The sequence below is a fragment of the Corvus kubaryi genome, unplaced genomic scaffold, assembly GCF_017639235.1.
Source record: "Corvus kubaryi isolate FWS band 111438036 unplaced genomic scaffold, C.kubaryi_AGA036_p1.0 134, whole genome shotgun sequence".
Classification (NCBI taxonomy): Eukaryota; Metazoa; Chordata; class Aves; order Passeriformes; family Corvidae; genus Corvus; species Corvus kubaryi.
Window position 1 is genome coordinate 7,701,980 of NW_024580668.1, and position 20,258 is coordinate 7,722,237.

The following is a 20,258-nucleotide window of genomic DNA, read 5'->3' on the forward strand; positions in this document are numbered from 1 at the left end:
CCCGATGGTCTTGGGGGGCCTGGCGGGTGCGGTGGCGGTGCAGGCCCCGCGCTCCCCTCCCCCGCCATGGGGCGGCGAAGGAGGAGGAGGAGGAGGAGGGGCTGCCCAGCACGGGCAGGGTTAAAGCGCCATGTAACCGGAGCGCGGGGCTGTCGGGGGCCGGTCGGGGCGCGGGCAGCAGCGAGCGGCGGCGCGGCCCCGCTGGACGGCGCGTCCCGCCGCGGCGCAGGTGAGCGCTGGACCGGGAGGACCGGAGGGTCCGAGCCGGAGCCGTGGCACATCCTCGTGGGCGGCTTTGTTGTCCGCGGCGGCGGCGGGGGACAATGAGGCGGGAGGGGAAGGCGGCACGGGGCGCACCGGAGCGCGGCGACGGGAGCGCCCCGGCCGGTCTGGCGGCCCCGGTGCCCGGTAACCGGGGACTCGTGGCTTCGCCCCGGGGACTCGGGCAGGGGCCAGGGGCTGGCGGGCCCCGCCGCCACTTGTTGCCGGCGCTCGGCTCTGGGGCGTGTTGGGGGAATCGGTGCTCCCACAGCCTCGGGCATGGTCCCCTAAGTCTCCCTGGTCCCGCCCACCCCTCCGGTCCCGTTGCAACTTGCGGAGTTTCCCGGGGGCGCGTCCCGGGACTGTCACGGCGGCGCCGGTGCGGGACCCCCCGCGACCCGCGGGGCCGGGCCAGGGCTGAGCCAGCGACTGCGGCGGGAGGGTCCCCTCGCTGATACGGAGAGTGATGGCTGCGGGGCGGGGGGTGGCTCGGGGGGGCCGGGGTCCCCCTGGCCGGCTCCGTCGTCCCGGGCAGCGCCGCCTCCAGGCCGGGGGCACCGTGGGGAGCTGCCGGGGGTACGGGGACACGGTGGCGCTGCTGCCCGGGCCGAACACCTTTGTTTTCTGTTCTCGGTCGGGGATCTGACAGCGCATCTTCCCTCTCTGTTGGCAGGAAAAGAGGCTCCCGGCGGCGCCTCGAGCGCGAAGGCTCCCCGGGGCTGGGCCGGAGGGACGGGGTGTCCGGAGCAGGTATCGACCGGAGGGCTCTGCTGGCATCCGCCTCCTGCCGAGCCCGGGGGGTGCCTCCGGGGAGAGGAGATCATCGGAGAAGGAGGAATGAACTCTTCGGAGTGGCCCCAGTGTGGGGCGCAAGTCCCGGGAAGCCGGGAAAGGAGAGCGGTGGGGGGACCCCTGGGCGGGCGGGTGGTCCTGGGGCGAGCGGTGGTCCTGCACCGACCTCCCTCAGAACGGGACAGGGCAAGGAGGGGGTGGCTGGAGCGTGCTGCCCTGAGCAGGACTCTGCTTTTCTGCCTCAGTTTCCAGTTTCCTAATTTTTAATCAACTGACGAGAACTGAGCCCTGGGTATCCCAGTCCCACCTCTGGGGCTGTACGGGGCTGGGCAGGGGGCCATGGGGGCAGCGAGGTGTCATTGTCATCTTTACGTCCTCTTGTGCAGGGGGAAGATGAAACGGTGAAGACTCCGGGCAGAAGACCCGCCACCGCTGAGCGGGACTCACCTGTGCGCCACAGCCCCCAAAGCCTCCAGCCCTGCTCACAGCCCCCAGCTCCTGCCCGCAGGCAGCCCCTGCCCCACGCCGGAGGGGCTCGGCCCGGCGGGATCCCACCGGGATGAACATGGTAAAGAGCCCGGAGCAGCTGGAGCAGCGGTTGGCGGGGATGGTGGCTGTCCGGGAGACGTCTCCAGCCTGGTCTGCACTGGGAGAGGAGGGGCCGGTTTGTGTTTTGTTTCTTTTCTTTAACCCAGCTTTGCTGAGAGACAGCGGGGAGAGCCCGGGTGGGCGCCGAGGGCTGCGGGGGGAGCGGAGCGGGGCAGGAGGAAACCGAGGGAAATGGAGGGAAGTGCCGGAGCGGGAGAGCGGAGAGGCCAGGCACAGGAAGCGGGCAGGGGGAGCCTGCCCTTCGCCCCCTGCCCTTCCCAACGAGCACATCTGCGAAATCGGCGCCTTTCTTACGGAACTGCCAACCCAGCAACTCCTTTCTTCCCAGGATTAGAGGGAAATGTTCGGTTTGGGGAGACTTAAAGGCCATTAGTGTGCACCACAGCCCAGAGCCAGCCCGGCCATTAGGGTCCTTTATTTCTTTTTGTTATTCAAACAGGGCTTGGGCGATGGCTCCATCCCAGCCGTGGGTAAAGCTTCTCTCCAGCCTTTTGATATGCATGCCCCTGTCTGGAGGCAAAGTCCGAAACCTCCCCACCTCCTGGGGACATGCACCTGATAACAGGGCGGCCTGTTTTCCCCGCAAGGAAAACTGAAACCAGCCTGGGCCAGGCTGGCGGAGCAGCCCCGGGAGCAGGGGCAGGGGTCCAGTCCAGAGCATGGCCAGGCCAGGTGAGCCCTGCCCACCCTGCCCTCTCTGCCAGGTGAGCCCAGCCATCCTGCCCACTCTGCCTGCTCTGCCCGCTCCAGGGTGGCTGGCAAGCGTGGCCAGGCAGGCACCAGAACTCTCTATAAGCAGTTAATACTATGGCATGGTCTTTAACCAGTTTGGCAAATCTTAAAGAAACTGGTATTGCAAAATGAGGGCGGGCTGTGGAGTCAGCGGGTTCATTGTCTCCTCGGTGGGATTTGGCTGCAGGGCATGTCCTGGTCACCAGGCAGTGCCGGGGCTGCTGCTGGTGCTGGGCTGCTGGGGAGCTTTCGGCAATGGAGCTGGAATTGTGCATTATTTTCCTCCTCATGGGTTCTCGTCTGGAGCGCATGACTGTGGAGCACCCGGTGTGTTTGCAGGGCGCTGGGCAATGCAAACACTGCAGGGCTGGTCTCCCGTGAGCCAGCACGTGTGAGGGCAGTGCTCTGTTTCTTATTATTTTCTTAATGCCCTGAGTGCACATGTTGGTGTGTTTCTGCGAGGGGAGGCAAGGACAAAGAACCGAGCCTTCCTCCCGAGCAGGAGGGGGTGAGCTCGCGAGGATGTGGCTCCTGCACGGACCCTGGGTGGTCAGTGGGCAGCAGGATGGGCTCGTGTGGCTTCAGCACTTGGTGCAAACAGCAGGAGAAGGGATGGGAATCGCAGTCCTGCTGCATAGGTGTGGGATTTTGGGAAAGAGAGACTTTTAATGAGCAGTTTAGGCCGTGGTGTGCTGTTCCCTTTCCCATCAGAGGATGGTGACGGGATGTCCTCGGGAGATCCTGGGCGGTGCAGCTGGAGAAGGGCACGGATCAAGCAGGGAGGTGATGTGCCTGTGCTCACGGCAAGGCATGTGGCCTGTGCCTCGGACCCGCAGAGCTGTGACCTGCGGGTCCGTGCTCTGCCAGGGAGCAGTTCTTTCCAAAGGGATAACCCTTTTTTCCCCACTTTATAACTGGAATAAAAGCACGTGGCAAAGCTGAGCTTGGGTGCTCAGTCCTGGCTGTGTCCCTGGGGAGACCTGGCTGCTGTGTCACCTTACCCCTGCACCTCCCTGGTGCTGGGCTGGCAGGACACCCTAGCCTGGTGTGCTGGACATGAGGCAGTCCTGGGGCTGAGAAAGGAAAAACGATTTTGAGGTGCAAGTTTGAACTTCCTGGACTCAGGTCCCTGGCAAAGGAACGAATGCAGAGGGCCTCTGAGGGTCCCAGTGGAATTTTGTGGGTGCAGATGTTTGGGAAGGCTGGGAAGTGGCCTTGCCTGCTCCTGTCCTCCCTGAATCTTACCTTCCTCATGCTGCTCCATCTCCTTGTGCCCTCTGGGCCAGATCACCATCATGCTGGGAGAGCAGCATGTCTTACACCTCCCTGTTGGAATTCCCAAGGGAGATTCACTGTTTTTGGTGAGTTTTGCTGGTTTTGGTGGCAGCATTACTGTCAGTCATGGCTGCTGCTGCTCTGCAGCATTGTGGGCTGGGGAGGGGGAGCAGGCCAGGAGGAGCTGACCCTGGCCTGGCTGTGCTGCTCTGTGGTGGATTGCTGCATCCCGGAGCAGCCGGGGCTATGTGGGACCATCCGCCTGGGCCGGGGGCAGGCAGCGAGTCTGGGCAGCTCCCAGGAATTGTTTGCTGGGTCTGGGAGCAGATGTGCTGCAGCAGTGGGATTTCTGCACACACAGCTGTGGGGGGTTATGCAGTGTCTGGTGCCATTCCTCTCCTCCCTTTGTCGAGAGGGGAGGCAGGATGTGCATCAGGGTCTCTGCCTGTGGAGGTGGGTGCTGCGCACCTCTTTTCCTTTGTGTTTGAGTGTTACCAGGTTTTTAACTCTGCCCTCTGCATCCAAAACATCAAACTCCAACTGGTCTTTGTTTGCCAGAGGTGCTGACAGATGATTTCAAAGCAGAAATCTCAATTGTTAGGGCAGTGGTTGGAGGCGATGGAGAGCAAGAGTGACACAGAAGGGGCGGTGGGCTGGAGCTGGGGTCTCTCTGGGGCTGAGGGGGGTGTTGCTTTGGCTTCCTAACAGGGCTGTAGGTGGGCAAAGCCCTGCAAGCTCCTCAGCTCTTGAGTTACGCGCTGCTAAAATGACTGTGCTGCCGAAGGGGCAAGTTGCAGCACAGACTCATAGCCCAGCAATGAGGCAGCGTCGTTCATGGTGTCTGGGTGCCTCTGGGAGAGACAGGAGCTTCCAGTTTGGAAAACAGGATCCAGGGAGGGCACCGGAGGGAAGGCAGCAGGCAAGGCAAGCCCCAGCTCTGTGGGGGGGACATGAGGGCAGGGGCTGGGGTGCTGCGGCACAGCCCCCTGCTCTGTCCCTTCACCCTGGGGCGGGGGAGCTGGGGCCAAGAGCGGGGGGCAGGAAGAGTTTTCTCCCTCTGGGACAGTTTAACGCAGGCTCCAGGACTTTGCCCCCCCATGGCGGGCTGCCTGCCTGTCCTACTGCTGCAGGAACAGCCCACCCACCTCTGGGCGTGCTGGGCAGCTGGAACACAGGGAGGCTGGTGCCCCAGGCGTGGGCTGTCGCCTGGGGTGAGCTGTCACCTGGTTTCTACAGGGTGGCCGGGAAGTGCAAGTGCCCTCCAGACTGGGTCTGTCAGAGTGAGCTGGGGCTTGGCAGCTCCGAGCCAGGAGCCTTCCACAGCATACAGATGTTGGGGAAAAACCTGGTGTTCCCTAAGGATAAGTGCATCTGGGACCTCTGTTAGATGGAGATGGTTGATCTTTAGGGCGACTACATTTGCGTGGAGGTTATGTGCAAGTGCCCTTTATCTCCTGGGACCTTTAGATGAGTCTCCAGTCAGACCTCTCTGCTAAGGGCATGAAGTTGAGGCTGGCTCGAGGAGCTCACTCTGTCTGCTTTGCCCTCCCTGGGGCTTCTTGCACAGCTGAATTTCCTTTCCATTCTGGCTTCTACAGGCGACCATGAAAAAGGACAAGAGCCACGGGCAGGATGAAGCAGACTGTAGGGCAAAGCTGATCCTCATCAACGGGGACAATGCACCTGGCGTTGTACTGGAGGCGAATGGGAAGCCCAGCACTCCAGGTGAGGGTCACCACGCTGTGCCCAGAGTGCTCCCAGGATGTGCAAGGATGCACAGGGTTGGGGGTCTTACAGCCTCTGTCCCAGGGCCTTGCTGGGGGATGAAGCCCTGTGGCTGTGGCCAGAGTCCTTCCATGACCCCACTGGATTTCTGTGATCCAGTAGCTCATTCAGGCCATGGTATGGTTGTGGAAATGGGTGCCACACTGAGATGCTGGCTCTGCCCCTCGATAGTTTAACCCCCATGGAGTGAGGAAAGCCAGGGGAGACCCACCAGCCTGAGGGGTGCCACTGACCTGAGGGACTGTGTCACTGCTCCTGGGATTCTCCAGTCAGGGTTCCCAAATCCTACCTCTTGGGTTCACAAGTCCTGCTTTAAATAACCCGGTGACAAGCCCTGAATAGCTGGCAGGTGGCCTCTTTGTGCCTCTGAGCTTTCAGGAACAAAGGAATTGATAAGAAAGTCCCCATGCCTGCTACTACTCCCTCCCAGTTTTGGGGACAGGTGGGTGATCTGGGGCTGTAGTGCCAGTGGTGCCACAATGGGGTGAAGAGACACCACTTGTCTCTTCTCCCAGCCATGTTTCCCTGAGATGAGGTTTTGGTATCTCCAAATTGTGCTGCTGAGAGCAGTGGGAGGCTGGGGCAAGCAGGGGCACAGCAGAGCCTGAGGCTGCTCTGTCTTGTCCCTGCACAGATCCCAGGGGCCTGAAGCTGCTTCCCCTGAAGAAGGACAGCAATGGAGACCTCTCCAAGGAGGAGCTGGCCTGGCCGCTCAGTCTGACGCCGGCGCAGAAGGTAAGTGAACACTGAGGGTACTTTTTGGGGGCTGTCTGTGAGGGACATCCAGTGCCAGGATCCTCATTTCTTTCCCTCTGGGCTTCTCTTGCGCTCAGTGCCAGAGGAACAGTCCAGTGATGGATGCAATACTCACCAGTGTAATAATTTTAATTTTTAAATTCCTGCTTCTGATGATACCACAGCAGCAGGAGGGGGTGGTGTGGGATGCAGCAATGCCCATTACATGTTGCAGCAGCCTAATAATTATTATGCTGATATTTTCTTTAGAAGTCTTAGCTGTATTGATGGACTGAAGCATCTCCTGCCTCCCACTCGTGGGGTGGGCTGCTTTTAGCTGCTCTGGGGCTGGACCCCAGTTTCACCCACCCTCTTTTGTTGACTAGGTTGACAAACCTCCAGGGTCTGGAGGCATTTTTGCCTTCTGGCTTTACTGTTTTGAGTTAGAAATAAAACCCAAGGTTGGAGATCTGCCTGAGATGAGGCAGCTTCCAAAAGAAAGAGCCATAAATCCAGTGGGTGAAAATTCATCTTTCCCACTATGTTTAGTCTGGGGGCTTTTAACTGCAAAATCTCATTTAATTTTGAACTTCTGTTATGCTGGGTGCAGGAAACAAGTCTGGGCTGGGCTGTAACTGTGACCACCAGGGAAAAGCTGCCCTGGGTGCTGCTGCAGGGCCAGCTGTGGGAAAGAGCACCCATGGGAGTGTGAGAGCATCCAGGGTGTGTAAGTGGGTCCGTACCTGGGACAGGTGCTCTGCCAGGGTCTGTGGTTCTCCTGGCGTCCCAGTCCTCCCAGCTATGGATCCTGCTCTCTCTGTCATGCTGGGTGCAGTGGGCTGCAGCAATGGGGCTCCTGAGACTTGCAGAGATGCTGTGGAGCAGAAAGTTGCCCAAAGGGGCTCAGCACAAGGTGCCTCCAGCATCCGTCTGCCTCCTCTTACCTTCCCCAGGGCACTGCCCAGGGTGCTCAGCCCCATGAGGCACAGCCTGTCCGTGTCCCCACGTGAGGAGGGCACCCATGCCATGGCACCCCTCCGTTCTGGTAGCAGGTGCAACCCTGGGGCAGTGTTGGGTGGGAGAGCAGCTTCAGGCAGAAGCCCACCCTCTGCCTCATGTTCCAGGCAGGGCGGACCCGGCACGAGATGAGGATCAAGGAACCACCACGCAGTGTGGAGACTCTCAGGGACCTGCCAACTCCCGTGAGGGTGAGGGTCTGGCAGGGCCAGGGCTTCCTGGGGGCTTCCCTGGGGCTGCAGAGACCTGCACTGCTGCTGTGCCCTGGTCAAGTGTCTTCAGAGATGGCGCAGCCTCCCTGTGCCTCAGTTTCCCCTGTGAAGGGGGTGTGTTTATGTGCTGTTTCTTGCCCCTGCTATGAACTGGATACGTTGAGCACCCTGGGGTGGATTTGGGACAGGAAAATGGGATGGGGCAGTGGTGCACCATTTGCTCTGGGTCTGGCAAGTAAAAGCAGAGCAGTTCTGCAGATGCCCCTTTTAAGGACTCTCCTCTCCATTCATGGCTGCAGTGGTGCCCTCACTCCCTGGCTCCCCCTCTCCGATCCCGACTGCAGGGCTGGGGGATGGCACAGGGCTGGGGGTGATGAGGGGATGGAGGATGATGCAGGGCAGGTCTCTGCTCCCCCTGCCCCTCTCCCTGCTGCACTCACACTCCTCTCCCTCCGCCATGCAGAGCTCCAGGCGTCGCTCAGCCATGTCCACACCGGTGACCATCGACCTGACGGAGGAGGACTCCCAGGACTCATCCCGCAGCAGCAGCACACTCTCTGGTAGCAGCTCCCAGGAGGGGCAGAATGGCTCTGCTGAGCTGGGGGCCGAGGAGTCAGAGAGCAGAGACATGGGCACGGCGCTGGAATACCAGGTACAGAGGGGCTGAACTCTGTTCCTGCACCCAGGATGGTGTGGGGCGAGGATGAATCTCTGTGACTTGTCCCAAAACAACCTCAGTGCTATTTCTCCTGCCCACCCTTCCCTGAATGCTTTGGGGTGTGATGGTGCCAGGCTGTGCTCATTCATCAGGCTTGAATGCTTTGGGACCAGCACCGCCAAGCTGCCACTGGTGCCACACATGAGCCCCCGAGACACGCATGCGTGTGGCGTGTGCCGTGCCCTGCTGAGACAGGCAGTTGCATGTGCAGAAAACATTTCTGTCGGGGATGCTGGAGAGAACTGAAGCTGCTGGGGCTGCAGAGCGGGATTCGGTGCCTTCGGGCCGCAGGGCAGGGCCCCAGACTTGCAGGAATTGGGCAATTGCATCTTGCTGCATAATTAAGTACCTAATTGCAGAACAAAGCTGGGAAGGAGGGCTCTGCAGGCAGAGAGGTGACTTTGCTCTGTGTGAGGTGCCTTGCTCTGCACAGCTCCCAGCATGGCCTGTGACGGGTCATACCAAAATTCTTGGCTCTTCTTTTTTCTTCTGTTTTCGTTCTGCCCCATTTCCTGCTCTACCCAGTGGGAACAAGAGGAGGGTGGGTGGGTATCCTCTCCCTGGGGTGCAGCCACACAGGCTGAGGTGTGAGCCCTGTGAAGGGCCTGCCCTGTTCCAAGGAGGAGCCTCGTCTGCTCAGGGCACCCAGCGAACAACCTTGGTGCGAGGCTTCCCGCTGTTTGCAGAGACCCTGGGAGGGCAGGCAGGAGTGGACACGCACGGGGCCCCGTGCCAGGAGGGCTGTGCAGGACAGAGCATGCACCACGCCGTGTGCCAGGCACGGGCTCAGCGTGGGGCTGGCACACACAAGCCTCCCCACCAAGCTTCAGCATGGATCAGGGCTGGGATCCAGTGTTGCCGTAGGGGGGTTGGCCCTGTGTTTGAGGGAGGGCATGCAGCTTTTGTAGATCACTGCACAAAGCTCCACACGTGTGACACACGTGGAGACACACCAGGGCTGTCCCCTGTGCTCCAGAGCTCTCCTGCACCACTGCCCAGACAAAATGGGGAGTCGTTTGTACTTTTGGCTGATCTGCTGTCTTTCGTTTTCAGGATGGGAAGGAATTTGGAATTGGGGAGCTCGTCTGGGGAAAGATCAAAGGTTTTTCCTGGTGGCCTGCAATTGTCGTCTCCCACAGAGCCACGGCCAAGCGCCAGGCGGTCTCGGGCATGCGGTGGGTGCAGTGGTTTGGAGACGGGAAGTTCTCCGAGGTAAGGCTGCTGCCCAGCCCAAAACACCCTCCCTTGCACGTTTCTGCCCCACTCCTGAGGCTGGCTGGGGGGTGTGTATGTGCTCCTGCAGCCTCTCAGGCCTTCCCTCCCAGTGCTCAGCATAGCCAGGCCCTGGCAGGTTCTCATGGCTCTGGTGTCTGTAACTAATGACTGGCCTCTGTAGGTTGGTGACAGCATCCAGACATGGGGACATCTGCCTGGCCACTTCACAGGGTTTTGTCCACACTCCAGGGCTTCCCCTGTCACCCCCTGCCTGGGGAGGGATGTCCCCTCAGAGCCCCATCACCCTCACAGAATCAGAGTATCCTGAGCTGGAAGGGACCCACAAGGATCATCGAGTCACACTCCTTCCCTGCACAGGACACCCTAAAATCCCACCATATGCCCAGGAGTGTCACCCAAACACTCCTTGAGCTCTGGCAGGCTGGTGCCGTGACCACTGCCCCGGGGAGCCTGTTCTAGTGCCCAACCATGAACCTTTTCCTAATACCCAACCAGGATATCCAACCCCTCCCATGCTGCAGGCAGGAGGGAGGAAGTGCCGTGTTGGTGTCACGCCAGCAGTGCCGGCAGAGGGTGCAACCCACCCGTCCTTGTCACACTGCTGCTCTTGGCAAAGCTGCCACTGGGCCTCCTCACATGGCCACAGTGCCGGGGGGATATGGCTGAGCAGGGCTTTGCTGTCCCACTGGTGAGATCTTGGTGCTCTCTCCCAGGTTTCTGCAGACAAACTGGTGGGACTGATGGCCTTTAGGCAGCATTTCAATTCCTCCACGTTCAACAAGCTGGTGTCCTACCGCCGTGCCATTTACCACGCCCTGGAGGTAACCACCAGGGTGGGTGGGTGGGTGAGGTGCCAGCTGAACCAGCTGGGCTGGAGGGGCCAGTGGGATGGGATACGGGAAAACCCTTCTTTCTCTGCTGTGATTATTTCCAAGTGCAGCCGTGAGGCCAAACTCTGCTTATCCTGAGGCTTTAGGGGTAGCTGCTGCTGCTCCAGGGTCTCACTGCTCCAGAACCCCAAGACCTGCGAGGGCTTGGATGTGGCAGTATCATGGCATCAGGGCAGTGCCAGGCTAGCCAGAGGTGTCCTGGGTCACTGCCGGGTGCTCTTTAAAGTCAGGGATGGTGCTGAGCACTTGTGAATCCAATGCCCATCCAAGGGCATATTGGCATATGGGACATGTCAGCATATGGGACATGTCAGCATATGGGGCTACAGACCCACAGGCACCTCTGCTGCCTTTTCTGCCTGCCACTTGCCAGGGAGCAGAATCTGGGCAAGAGCTGGGGCTGGGCTGTCCCTGCTTCTGGCTCCATTAGGGCAGGCTGGTGGAGGACAGATGGATTCGTTGCAGGGATGGAGGCACTGGAGTGCAGCCAAGGGCACACCCAGAGCGGGAATCTGTCAGCTGCCACTGTCCTGGGGCCACCAAGCCCCGCACACCTGTGTGTGTGTGTGTCTTTGTGTGTTGGATGGGGAGGGGGCCTGGGCCTGTGGCCCTGGCAGGCTGTGGCTGCTCCTCTGACAGAGACCACCCTGTCCCCTGCTGTCCATCCTCATCAGGTTGCCCGGAGCCGGTCGGGGAAGACGTTTACAACTGGCCCCAGGGAGTCACTGGAGGAGCAGCTGAAGCCCATGATCGACTGGGCAATCACTGGTTTCAAACCCCTGGGGCTCAAGGGACTGCGGCCACCCAAAGGCTCAGGTGAGGTGGTGGCATCAGCTGGGTGGGGGCTGGTGGGGGGCTGACGGGGGGCTGGCATGGGCAGTGGCCACTGGGAGCTGGCCCCAGCTGAGCCCGCTCACTCTGTGCAGTGGCCATGCCAGTCCAGTCCCAAGGTGGTCCTGGGGCTTCTCACTGGGACCCCCACAGCGGCATTGCAAAAAGCTGGAGCAAAACACCCTTCAAGCCCTTAACCCATGGAAATCAGACCTGGCTGAGCCTCGTGCCATGTGTGGGGACACAGGTGGCCAGGAAGGGTCCTGCTGTGGCTGGGGTGAGACCTGGCAGGGCTTGGCAGGAGGTGCCCTGGGGTAGATTTGAGGCTGGAGGCTTGTCCTTAGGGAGCTGCCTTTTCCTTGCAGAGAATGGGGTGCTGAGGAATGGGACAGAGGAGGTGGTGCCCCTTGAACAATATCCCCCCACCAAGAGGCTGAAGACCTACCCCTGCAACAACAGCAAGGAGCAGCGTGTGGAAGAGGACCGGACCCGAGGTAACCAACAGAGAGAGCTGGGGAGGGGCTTGGCCTGGGTCATGCAGCCTGAGAGCACTGGGAAACCATTCTGGGAAAGGTTTGGCTCTTTCCAGGGACTATGAGCCTGGTTTCTGAAGGCAAAAACTCTTGTGGTTTAGTGCCTTACAAGACACCAGCAAACTCAACTGCAAGACATGGGCTGGGCCCCACTAGCAGCTCAGCTTGGAGCATGACCATGTGCTGCTATGCTGAGCTCTAGTATCTCCATCAGTGAAAGGATGTGGGTTTTGCACCAAAATCTCACAGCAAAGCTGTAGCAGTTCTAGTGCAAGAAATAAGGCAGCTGTAAGCAGAGTGCAGTTTGTTACAAAAGGAATGATAAGTATTTTTCTTTTTTTTTTTCTTTTCAATTTTATAAAGAGCAAATGGTTTCTGAAGTTACGAACAACAGCGGGAAGCTGGAAGGTAATCACTGGCCCTGTCTCTCCTGGGAAGAGATGTGAGGTGCTGGGGGTGCTCAGCAAGGGTCGTGGGTCCCTTTTCAACTGTACCACGTAGCAGGGGGAAGTGCTGTGAGTGCAGGGTGCTGAGGGGGACAGGGTGCTCTGCGGATCCTCCATGGGGAGCCATAGCCACATCCAGATGCGGTTCCAAGAGCAGGCCCCATTTGGATGCAGTTCTGGGGGCAGGCTTTATCCAGACACAGTTCCAAGGGGAGGTTCCAGCCTCTGCAGCCTGTGGTGGGGTGTAAGGGGTCCCTGCCCTGGGTGAGTGCAGCTCTCTCTGTCCCACAGACAGCTGTTTGTCCTGCGGGAGGAGGAACCCAGCCACCTTCCACCCACTGTTCAAGGGGGGCCTCTGCCAGACGTGCAGGGTAAGTGCTGCTGTGCTGGGGCTGAGCAGGAGCCTGGGGCCAGAGGATGGGGCTGGGGTGCAGCCAGTGCTGCTGGGACAGGGGGTGGCTGTGCCATGGCCATGCTGTGTCCCCCATGGGGCTGTCCCTCAGCATGTCATCACCACCTTGAAACACTAAGGATATGCATCTCCAAGATCTTGGCGTGTACTGGGAATGGAGCAAAGCTGTGTTCTCTCTTCACCCTCTGTGCATGGCTCCTGATCCCCTGTCCTTGTTTTCTCCTGAATGTCCTTTTGCTAGGATAGATTCCTGGAGTACTTCTACATGTATGACGAAGATGGGTACCAGTCCTACTGCACCGTCTGCTGTGCAGGCAAGGAGCTGCTGCTTTGCAGCAACACCAGCTGCTGCAGGTGAGCCCCATGTCTCTGCTTCTGGGGCTGAGGGCCTGGCATCACTCCCAGGGAGCTGCAGGAAGCAGGGTCCTCCATAAGCCTGGGCAGGGGCTGTGCTTCTCCCCAGCTGGCTGCCATGCAGCACATCCCAACACAGCCTACCTGTCCTTACCGAGCCAGGTATCACCTGAATAAGCCCTGTGGAGGTTGGCAGGGGATTCACCCATGCCTTGGTCTCCAGCTTGTGTAAGCAGCCCTAAAAACCAGGGTACTGCCTGGAAAAATATCCTGTAAAATGGTGGGGGTTCTGGTGCATGGCAGGGGAAACTCCAGGAGAAGCTGGGGTGACCCAGAGGGGTTGCTGGAGTGATGAGCATGAGCTGTTGTGGTTTGGGCAGGTGCTTCTGTGTGGAGTGTCTGGAGGTGCTGGTGGGGCGAGGGACATCGGCCAAAGTTAAAGAGCAGGAGCCCTGGAACTGCTACATGTGCCAGCCCCAGCAGAGCCACGGCGTGCTGCAGCGCCGGCAGGACTGGAACGCCCGCCTGCAGGACTTCTTTACCAGTGACAAGGGACAGGAATATGTAAGGGCTGTGGGCAGGGAGCCTGATGTGCTGGGATGTGGGGGAGAGGGTCACCGAGGGCAGGGCGGATGACCTGGAATTCCTCTTCCCTCTGCCTTGGTCTTGTTCATCCACCCTTTCCAAGGGTGCCAGGCTCTTGGTGCTGCAGATGCTCTCCTGAAGGTGGAGGTGCTGCATTCAGAGCCTTATGGGGCAATGCAGCACTGCCAGGGCTGGGGCTTCATGGCTCTCTCCATTGCAGGCTGCACCCAAAATCTACCCAACAGTTCCTCCAGCGAAGAGGAGACCAATTCGAGTGCTCTCGTTGTTCGATGGGGTGGCAACAGGTGAGGCAGTAGGGAAGCACTGCTGGGCAGCTCCTAGCACTGGGCATTGGGGATGAATCATTCCATGGCCACAAGCCTGTCTCTAAAAGCTTGGTGGGGAGGAGGGGGTGAAAGCAGGGAGATCCCCATCAGAAGGGGGTTGAGGGCAGGGTCTCCCTTTCCTGCTGGACAGGGTGGTGGAGGAGGGAAGGATGGAGTGAAGGGTGGAGGGGAGAGCATGGGAGTTTTTGCTGACAGAGGTGTTCCTGCTGTGCCAAGTGTGATCTCGGGTGGCTGGTTCCCCTGAGAAGCCAGAGCTGTGGGGACACCAGTAACTTATACTCTGAAGTGCCTGAGGGCAACTGGTTTGGCTCAGTTCACTCAGCTCTGGCATTCTGCTTTCTGGGAGCAAACCTGCCTGGAGGAATGGGTCAAATAAAAGTTTACTCACCTTGAAGTGCTGTTTGACTACGCCCACATAGGACATCCAGGAGCAGCCACATCGAGCGGTGCTGACGAAGGAGACTTGGAGGCTAAAGAGAGCAGTGCGACCTCAGACCTCTGTCCATTGGCAGGGTACACGGTGCTGAAGGACTTGGGCATCCAAGTGGAGAAGTACATTGCCTCAGAGATCTGTGAGAACCCCATGGCCGCAGGCACCGTGCGGCCTGAGGGCAACATCACCTACGTGCACGATGTCAGGAACATAACCAAGAGAAATGTGAGCTCTGCTTCTGTGAGAGCCTGAAGGACATGGCACCATGGGGGCATGGGTCTCATCCCACCAGCTCTGGGACAAGCTTGTCCCCTGCCCCACTGGGGAGGGGAGACCTGCTTCTGTGGCATCTCCTAATGGTCTGGATTTTCTTTTTGTAGATTGAGGAGTGGGGTCCTTTTGACCTAGTGATCGGTGGAAGCCCCTGTGACGATGTCTCCCTTGTCAATCCAGCCAGGAAGGCACTGTTTGGTAAGGCTGCTTTGCCTCTGCCAGGCTGCATACCTTGGGATGTTCCTGGGTCGTGGGGCCACCTTAGAGCCCCGGGAAGTGGTTCAGCCCCAGGCTGTATTGGTGATGGGCTGTATCCATACCCATCTTGGTGGGGAGGGCAGCCAGGACCCCCAGCCCCACACCCCGTGCCCCAGCTGGTCCCAACCTGCTGCTTGGCTTTTTCCTTGCAGAAGGAACCGGGAGGCTGTTCTTTGAGTTCTACCACCTGCTCAACTACGCTCGTCCCAAGGCGGGCGAGGAGAGGCCCTTCTTCTGGATGTTTGAGAATGTGGTGGCCATGAGGATCAATGACAAGAGGGACATTTCCCGGTTTCTAGAGGTAGGGATTGCTGACAGCTGTGGGAAAGGCGTTAGAGCAGGTGACACTTGCTGGGCTGTGCAGGGTGTGCTGAGTGTGAGGGTCTGGCTATGGTTTCCTGATGCTGGAAAACCCCCTGCCTGGTGCACATGCCAAGGAATCAAGTTTAGTCTTGGCTCTGGATCCTTCCCTCTGGCTTTCATCAGGTCAAACCCAAGCACTAGTCCTCTGGGGGAGGGGTTTTGCTGCCTTGCAGAAAGCATCTGTTCCCAGCAATGCCTGTTATTTCTAGGGAGAGGGGGGTCAGGGACTGGGAAGGGGTTTTAACTCTGTGGTAGCCAGGATGGGTTGTGAGTCAGCAGGGACCATTGGTGTAAAATCACCATTGAAGGCTGACAGTCCTGATCCTGGTCCAGGGGAACCAGCGCTGAGCACCCCATAAGGGTCAATAGCTGCTGGTCATGGCCATGACCTGGGAGCTCATGTAGCAGTGCCCTGGTATGAAACAGGGTTTGTGGAGGCTACATTTTTTTGAGGATTTTCTGAAGACTTTAGGTCCCTGCAGGGCAGTGTGAAGGACTGACCATGCAGGAGAGAACCAAGCCAACATTTCCCCTAACTTTTATTTCCCCTCTTTTTGGCCCCCAGTGTAACCCAGTTATGATTGATGCAATCAAGATATCAGCTGCCCACCGAGCTCGTTATTTCTGGGGCAACCTCCCTGGGATGGACAGGTAATCAATCAGTCTGCTGTCCTCGGATCTCTCACGGTAGTTTTGGTTTGTTTTGTAGTGCTTGTTCATGTTTTTTTTTGTCTCCCTGGCTCTAAGCCCAGCTCCTGGGAGTGAGAAGCCGCAGCTCCCGCAAGGGGCAGCTTCCCTGCAGTGATGTGCACATGATAATTAATGCACTTACTAATGAGCAATGATGAGACTGCGGGGGAGAAGTGTAGCAGCATCCCCTGCCCTGGCCCTGAAGTTTTTAGAGGGAGGAGTGATGGGGCTTGCTCAGGATGCTGTGTGGTGGCTCTGGCTGGGGGTGCACATGTGGACTGGCTTTGGGATAAGGCCCAGGCTGATGTGGGGGTGCCATATGGCAGTGCTGTGCCCTGGTCAGTGCCATGGTTGTGGGTTTCTGGAGGGGAACTGAGGGGACACTGTGGCTGTGCTGGTGTGGGGGAGCTCGCAGTACAGCCAGCAGCTGCTGTTGAAAAGCATGAGTGCACCCTGCTTCAAACTTCACACCCCGTAGCACCCTGAATTCATGGCAAAACACAACATAAGGACTGGGAGTAGATAAATCCAATTACAAGCAGTCCTGCACACCAAGTACGTGTGACAAAACCTAAAGTTTTTGCACCTTCTGGCCAGTAAACACAAGACTGGGGTTAAATAGTTTTGCTTGCTTATATTTAAATTGCCAGTATTTGTTGGAGTTAACACTGAGCTAAAGGCATTTGAAAGTAAAATAACAATTTCAAGCCTTTGTCATGTGAAACGGGCTCTTGGACTTTCATCTGATTGTAAGGGAAGGGCCCAGCCCATGACTCAGAGCTACCCAGAGCTACTCAGTCCTATCTCCATGGAGCAGCCCTGGGCGATGCTTGCAGAGGTGCTGCTGAGCAGAGGCAGGTGGGATGCCCAGGCACAGGGCTCCTTCAGGAGCCTTGCCAGGAAATCCTACTGGGTGGGGGACACTGGGGATGGCGGGCAGGCACAGCCTGGCCCCACCCAGAACAGTGACACTGCTCAGGTTGTGTGGGGCTCCAATCATGCTGGAGAGCTGAATCCCCTTCCATCCGGGAGTAGGAGACTCCCGATGCTCATTGTCTTTGAGTGGCCTGGGAGCGGTGCTGCCCAGGGAAAGGGGCTCCTGCTCCTGCTCTGCCTCACCCATCCTCTCCTGCCTCTGCTCTGCAGGATCTTTGGCTTCCCTCTCCCCTACACGGATGTCTCCAACATGAGCCGCAGGGCTCGCCAGAAGCTGCTGGGGGGATCGTGGAGTGTCCCTGTCATCCGGCACCTCTTCTCCCCACTCAAGGATTACTTTGCCTGTGAATAGCAAACGGAGCATCCCTCGTCTCTCTGGTAAAGATGCACAGCACCGCTGCTGTGGCGGGAGAGGGACGGGCACGGCCACTGGACTGCCACGGCCCCCTCCCTCCCCGGCCACGTGCCGCGGGACGGCAGCCTGGAATGTCTGTAACCAAAGAACCTGGCAGGGTAACTTCTTTAAAGGGACTAACAGTGATACGTAGGAAATGATGGACAAAGCTTTAATTACGCAACACACGAAGCTCTATGCATCACTGATGAGGCGGGGAGTCTCCTCCAGAGCATTAACTGTTCTGGTTTAGCCTGGAGCTGGGAAGTCACCACTTGCTGAGCAGCCAGTGTGTGGGCAGCTGGAGAGCTGCAGGCAAACCTGAACTACAGTGAATTAATGCTTTTCCTAAACAAACAAAATCTCTTGAAGTAACTGCCAAAAACCCCCAAACCGTAGCAGCAGGTGTAAGGGACCCTGCTCAGGTTACACACTGAACACAGGATCATACAGAAACCAAATCTTTTTTGTTTTTTTGGTGGGTTTTTTTTTTTTGGATAAAATTTAATTTTGTTGTTTTAATGTCTACTGCTGCTTTAAGGCATTACATAAGAATGTGGAGATTCCTAGACCTGAATGTAGCTGAAACTGAACTGTGAGGTGATAGAATTACTTTTCTAGCTAGAACTAAAGAAATACTGTTTTATATGTTTGGTTGTAGTTTACAAATATTCACTACTTTTTAAAGCATCTAAAACCTTTCCTTACATTTTAAAATCCTGCTGAATGGTTTGAAAGCTTACACAGCAACTGGAGCAGGGAGGATTTGGGCTCCAGGGTCTGTAAAGGAAAATGTTCTTGGAGCATCCATTTCCCAAACGAATGTGGTATGGTCAGCGGGAAGGACAGTGTAGTGGTCAATGGCACCCTCAAATCTCAGCCCCCCAAATGTCATGTAGGATGTCCTGAACCCGAGCAGTGGTGGCAGGGCGTTCCTTCCAGGGAAAATCCCACCCGACCCTTGCGGGGTGCAGGGACCAGGAGTGCAGCACTGCTCTTTCCTGTGCCCATCTCATGCTGTGTGCAGGGGGAATGGGACAGTGAGGCAGGAAAGCACTGTCACTGCTGGGGGGTCTTGGGGGTCTGCAGGCAGGGGCTGTACCTCTCCTCTCCTGTGTTCCCATCTCCCTGTGCATCCCTGTGCACAGAGGTGGGATGCTGCTGGTGCTTGTGTGCTCAGCCCCAGCCTGGCAGCTCCCTGGGGTCTCCTGGGGCTGTAACCCCAAACTGGGAGCTCCTTGGCCACCACTGTGCTCACTTTTGATTGCCTTCCTCTACTCCCCAGCTTTGCCAGAGTGATTATCATGCTGTCCATGAAGTCCAGGGCATGTTGAGCCTGTGGCCACTGGGAAGGTGCAGGTGCCTGTGTCCATTTCCACCAGGTTTTCCGTAGCCACTGGGCTACTGTTCCAGCAGGCGTCGCTGGGGATTCTGAATTCCAATGCACATTTCAATGCACTGAAACGACTCCCCCCTTGGTTCCTCTGTCCTCCCCTACCTCTGCTGTTCACCTGTCACCTGGCTCTGGAAGAGCCCTTGGGCGCCTTCTCAAAATTATTTGGGTTCAAACCATGGGCCAACCCTCCACCCCGTCGATGCCAGGCTGCCTTGCTGTCTTGTGAGGTGCTGGACAGCATCACTGGGAAGAGCTTCTCTCCCAGCTCCTTCTACCTCTCTGGCACCCCTGTCCTGGTGGTGGAGGACAGCAGCTCCCATTTTCCACCCTTGTGTGCAGTTTTCCTCTCCAGCTCTGAGGACCATCTTCTCTTGATATCCAGTCCAAGGCTGTGCTTGGAAATGGACTGCAAGGGAAGCCCGGGTAGTTTAAAGGCTTTTTTTCCTGTTTTAACCTGGACATTACTCTTTAGAGAGAAGTCCTTGGGGTTCATTCTCTGTGACTTGTTCAAGCCACGCGCCTTAGTTAAGAAAACTCTGGAGAAAGCCAGTCAGGCTGGTCCATGTCACTGCTGGCACCTCCAATGCTTGACAAGTGCTTGGGGACATGTGGCACCCTCTTGTCACCAGCCCCTGGACTGGGAAGATGGCAGAGTGGGTTCTGTGCGTGCTGGAGGTGTTTAGGAAGCCTTGGCATCACCAGTGCTGCACCAGCTGCTTTTGGACCCCTCACCAATCTGTGATCTTTATCTCCAGCTGGATCCCAGCCACAACACTAATTCCTCATCCCAGGTCCTTGCAGTCCCTGTTTGGAGCCCAGCATGGGCCCTGAGGGTGAACAACCATCCGGTGCAGGGGCTCAGGGTGACAGCCATCCTCCGGTCTGATGGGTTTGATTTTTCCAAACTGGGTGAACACGTGCCCTCCACTCCACCCACGGCATCCCTGATCTTATACTCCAGATCTCACATCCTTTCCTATCTAATCAAAAGGAAAACAAATAGATGAGGGGAAAAAAAGGACTTGGGGAAAGTAAACAAAGATAAAAGAGGAATGAGAATTGTCTTGGCATTAAGCTCACTTGATGAGAATTGTAGTAGACAAGTCTTCCTTGAAATGTTTTTCCCTGTAAGAGCTGCCGTTTATTATGAGTTTATAACATGTTGTTAAGGGAGGGGGATCTCAGAAATTCCTTTGTAATACTTTTAAAAGGTTTCTAACTCTCCCTGGTGCTATTTTTTAGGTTAAGGATTTTTAATGTTGAACATGTTGCGGGTTTTTATATGATCTTTTAAAAATGAGAGAAATGTATGTCTTTTTAACACATTTCACATTTTTTGTATCTGGAATGTGGGAACTCACAACTCTGCCGTGTCCACATGATTTCACTGGTTTTCCATGTGGGAAAAAATATGTCGACAGTTTACCATTTATCATGACTGATTAAAAAATGAGTATTTCTGTATGGCTGGACAGTCTTATTGGGTAAATAAAGGGGGTTCACACTGGGAGGAAGGGCACAGCCAGGGAGCCGAGCTGCCCCTTTCCTGCTGCCGCTGAGATGACACCGGTGCCACCAAAGTGGTCGGTGCTGGTGTGCCAGGAGAGGTGGAGCCGTGCAGGGTCGGGTTGTGCCGGGGGTCTGTTTCCGGCCGTCCCGGGGGCTCAGGGCCGGGCTGTGCCGGGGGTCGGGGCCAGGGCCGGGCTGTGCCGGGGCCAGGGCCGGGCTGTGCCGGGGTCGGGGCC

At 57.6% G+C, this 20,258-nt stretch overlaps 2 protein-coding genes across 3 annotated transcripts; one reads left to right on the forward strand and one right to left on the reverse strand.

The window, feature by feature from the left end:
• Positions 1 to 120: 120 nt before the first annotated feature.
• LOC121675665 (translation initiation factor IF-2-like) lies at positions 121 to 915 on the reverse strand. Its single transcript, XM_042051284.1, has one exon. The coding sequence runs from the start codon at positions 913 to 915 to the stop codon at positions 121 to 123; it is 795 nt and encodes a 264-aa protein (XP_041907218.1).
• On the forward strand, positions 181 to 19,977 carry DNMT3B (DNA methyltransferase 3 beta). 2 transcript variants are annotated; one of them, XM_042048503.1, is made up of 21 exons: positions 181 to 229; positions 935 to 1,011; positions 1,440 to 1,717; positions 5,268 to 5,394; positions 6,089 to 6,189; positions 7,314 to 7,397; positions 7,882 to 8,070; positions 9,190 to 9,348; positions 10,086 to 10,193; positions 10,937 to 11,078; positions 11,459 to 11,587; positions 11,990 to 12,034; positions 12,364 to 12,443; positions 12,726 to 12,838; positions 13,219 to 13,402; positions 13,644 to 13,728; positions 14,190 to 14,428; positions 14,584 to 14,674; positions 14,887 to 15,035; positions 15,663 to 15,748; positions 16,934 to 19,977. In XM_042048503.1, the coding sequence occupies exons 3-21, from the start codon at positions 1,613 to 1,615 to the stop codon at positions 17,073 to 17,075; spliced, it is 2,358 nt and encodes a 785-aa protein (XP_041904437.1). In that variant the 5' UTR covers positions 181 to 229; positions 935 to 1,011; positions 1,440 to 1,612; the 3' UTR covers positions 17,076 to 19,977. The 2 variants fall into 2 exon arrangements, with proteins under 2 accessions (XP_041904437.1, XP_041904446.1); XM_042048512.1 differs by lacking the exon at positions 7,314 to 7,397.
• Positions 19,978 to 20,258: the final 281 nt, after the last annotated feature.